This window comes from Silene latifolia, chromosome 11, assembly GCF_048544455.1.
Source record: "Silene latifolia isolate original U9 population chromosome 11, ASM4854445v1, whole genome shotgun sequence".
Taxonomy (NCBI): Eukaryota; Viridiplantae; Streptophyta; class Magnoliopsida; order Caryophyllales; family Caryophyllaceae; genus Silene; species Silene latifolia.
The window spans coordinates 49036841-49040123 of NC_133536.1; the positions used below are offsets into that span (position 1 = coordinate 49036841).

At 45.9% G+C, this 3283-nt stretch overlaps 1 protein-coding gene across 1 annotated transcript; it reads right to left on the reverse strand.

The window, feature by feature from the left end:
• Positions 1-2041: 2041 nt before the first annotated feature.
• On the reverse strand, positions 2042-2716 carry LOC141613364 (uncharacterized). Its single transcript, XM_074432097.1, has 2 exons — positions 2525-2716; positions 2042-2431 (listed from the first exon to the last, which is right to left on the reverse strand). Exons 1-2 carry the CDS (start codon positions 2714-2716, stop codon positions 2042-2044), a joined length of 582 nt encoding a protein of 193 aa, XP_074288198.1.
• Positions 2717-3283: the final 567 nt, after the last annotated feature.

A 3283-nucleotide genomic window follows, 5' to 3' on the forward strand; every position in this document is an offset into this window, starting at 1 on the left:
GCTCGAATCCCTCTGTTTCGACCACGCGCACATTGGGTACTTCCTGCAGGAGGAACAATTTTCTAGTTCCTGTTCATCAGTTAGCCTACTAGGACATTGCCTTAATATTCAACTTACCATATCCACATTCAATCCAAAAACAATGATAAACCTAAAAATGGAAGCAATTTCATAAATCCAAAATAGTTTAGGGAGCACAAAGTGTGTTCCCCCAGGGTTTTACAACAACTTAAAATAGAGTTTCATTTTGGCTTTTTGAAATACTAAGTACGCTGCTTCCACATTTTGCTCCTTGTGACACCTGCTGAAGTTGACACCAAGGGAAAATAAGAAAAAGGGTTTTGACTCAAAGGATTTGAAAGATACGTTGTAAGTTGTCATTTCCTTAGTAGTACCTGCTGAATTCAGGAGACTTAGCACGTGCGTACTGAATGAAAGACCTTGCCTGGTGACTTAGTTGTTCCTGCTGTTAAAAGAGATGTTACTGTTAGACCAATGCAGGTGGTACAGTCAGGCGGTACGAAACAAAATGATTAGTTCTTTGCGTATGTACCTTGAGAGAGTGAGCTGTGACTCCAGCAAGTGGGTTCTTGGGTTGTTCCCCTTCAACCGATAGCTGCTTAATCAAAGACACTTTTAGCGAGTTAGTTCATGTTCTAAGGTTTTCGGAGTACTAAATGCTAGGATTCAAGGGTCCTGGGATGTACCTGTTAGAGGTGGAACTTCTGGGTCCTGCGCCTTGAACCTCAGACATAATACTTTTTAAGGTGAATGATGTTCCAGGATCGAGGGACAGCTTCCCCATCCATAGTCTCCAACTTGTATGCCCCATTACCCACGATGCCTTCTATGCGGTAGGGACCTTCTCAGTTGTAGGCGAATTTGCCTGCACTCTGATTCTTGGTGTGTGGGAATACCTTTCTGAGTACCAGGTCCCCTAACTGCAGCGTTCTCAGCCTCACATTTTTGTTGTAACTCCTGGCAGCTGTCTGCTTGTAGGCTGTCATCCTGATTTGGGCGCTGGTCCTTATTAGTTCATCAATGGTATCCAGACTGCTGGCCATTTCTATCTGGTTCCTCTTTTCGGTGGCATTGGCATATCGATGCGTCTGTACTTGCACCTCAGAGGGAATAACTGCCTCAACCCCATATACCAGACTGAATGGTGTTTGACCTGTTGCCACTTTGGGAGTAGTTCTATCAGACCATAGCACGAAGGGGAGCTCATCTGCCCAGTTGCCTCCTATCTCTTCCAGCCTTCTTTTCAGGTTGTTCATGACTATCTTGTTGCTGGATTCTGCCTGACCGTTGGACTGCGGATTCCTAGGAGTGGACTTAAACAGCTTGATGTTCCACCTGGCGCAATAGTCTTCCGTTCTGTTGGATATAAATTGTGACCCGTTGTCACATATGATTTATGAAGGGATGCCATATCTGCTGACTATGTTCCTCTTGATGAAAGATATCACATGCTTCTCCAGGATCTGAGGAAAAGCTTCTGCCTCTATCCATTTAGAGAAGTAGTCCGTCATTGCCAGCATGTACGTCCTGTTTCCAGAAGCACGGGGTAATGGTCCCACAATGTCCATTCCCCATTTCATAAAAGGCCAAGGCGAGATGATCGGATGCATATGTTCTGCTGGCTGGTGGCTGAGATGAGCATGCCTTTGGCATTCTTCACATTTCTTGACGTAATCTATGGCGTCCTTACTCATGGTAGGCCAGAAGTAGCCCTGCCTCAGTGTCTTGTTGGACAGGCTCCTACCCTTTGTGTGATTTCTACAATCACCACTGTGGATATCAACATTACTGCCTGTGCCTCCTGTATGCTTAAGCACCTCAGATAGGGTCCTGCCAAGGACTTCCTTAATAGGATACCATCAATGAGTACGAATCTGGAGGATTTCATTTTGAAGCTTCTGGTGTCTTTCTGGTCAGGTGGTAATACCTCATCACGTAGCCAACTAATGTAAGGCTTACGCCAATCATCAATCTCTTCCTGGGGTGTGGCACTACATAGTATCTCTGCTTCGTATGTCCACTAGTTGGTTGCAGCCTTACTAGCGTTCTGCTGTTCATTCTGGTGTATGGCAGGTTTCATGACATGTATGAATGGTATATGACCCACTGCCCCTGGAGTGAAGGCTGCTCCCAGGGTGGCAAGAGCATCCGCTTCAACATTCTGATCCCTTGGTATCTGCTCGATGTGGAAGGAGGCAAAGCGGAGTTTGAGCTCCTTCGCCACTTCCAAGTAGGCTATCATTTTAGGATCACTAGCCTTGATTAAGTTATTCACATGGTTTACGATCCGTTTGGAGTCACTATACACCTTGATGCGGCTGATTAACAATTCTAAGGCTAATTGGAGTCCTAAGATTAGGGCCTCGTATTCAGCTTCATTATTCGTTGCTTTGAACTCACACCGTACTGCCTGTATTATCTATTCCCCCTGAGGTGATTTCAGGACCAGCCCAACCCCTGCTCCCTTCGTATTGGATGCCCCATAAACATGTAACTCCCATACCTGCTCCCCTTTAGTCTCATTTAGGGTCAAGATTTCACTGTCGGCTTGTTCTTGAAGGGTGGGACTAAAGTATGACACAAAGTCGGCTAGGGCTTGGGACTTTATGGCTGTTCGGGGTTCAAATTTCAGGTCGTACCCACTCAGGTGGACAGACCACTTAACCATTCTCCATGACAGTTCGGGTTTCCTCATTATGGTTCTGAGGGGGTAGTTGGTCACGACTGAAATTGTATGTGACTCAAAATAGGGACGCAATTTGTACGAAGCAGTAACAAGTGCTAAAACGAGTTTTTCTAGAGACGTGTACCTGGTCTCTGCAGGTAACAGAGACTTGTTTATATAGTATACTGGTTTCTGCATACCTTCTTGCTCTCGTACGTACAAGATAAAGCTTACATACCACCTCATCGATAGATACAAGCACAAATGGTTCTCCTGCTCGGCTTGGAGAGAAGAGGAGGGGTGCTTATGTACTGCTTGAGCTCCTCAAACGCCTTTTCATGCTCATACGTCCACTCAAACTCCTGGCTCTTCCTCAGGGTGTCATAGAACAGTCGACACCTGTTTGAGGACCTTGATATGAACCGATTTATGGCTGCTACCCGACCTGTGAGCCTCTGTATGTCCTTTGGCTTCTGAGGAGATTCTAACTGAAGTACTGCTTTGATTTGCTCCGTGCTGGCCTCTATCCTTCTTTGCGTCACCAAGTACCCCAGGAATTTTCCAGAGGAGACTCCAAAAGTGCATTTCAGGGGGTTC

Excerpts from the sequence above, each read along its gene's own strand:
- LOC141613364 (XM_074432097.1), bottom strand. The coding sequence starts at position 2,716 with ATGAGGAAACCCGAACTGTCATGGAGAATGGTTAAGTGGTCTGTCCAC. Across the intron at positions 2,432-2,524 it reads ATGAGACTAAAGGGGAGCAG|GCAGTACGGTGTGAGTTCAA; the intron begins GTATGGGAGTTA and ends TAGATAATACAG.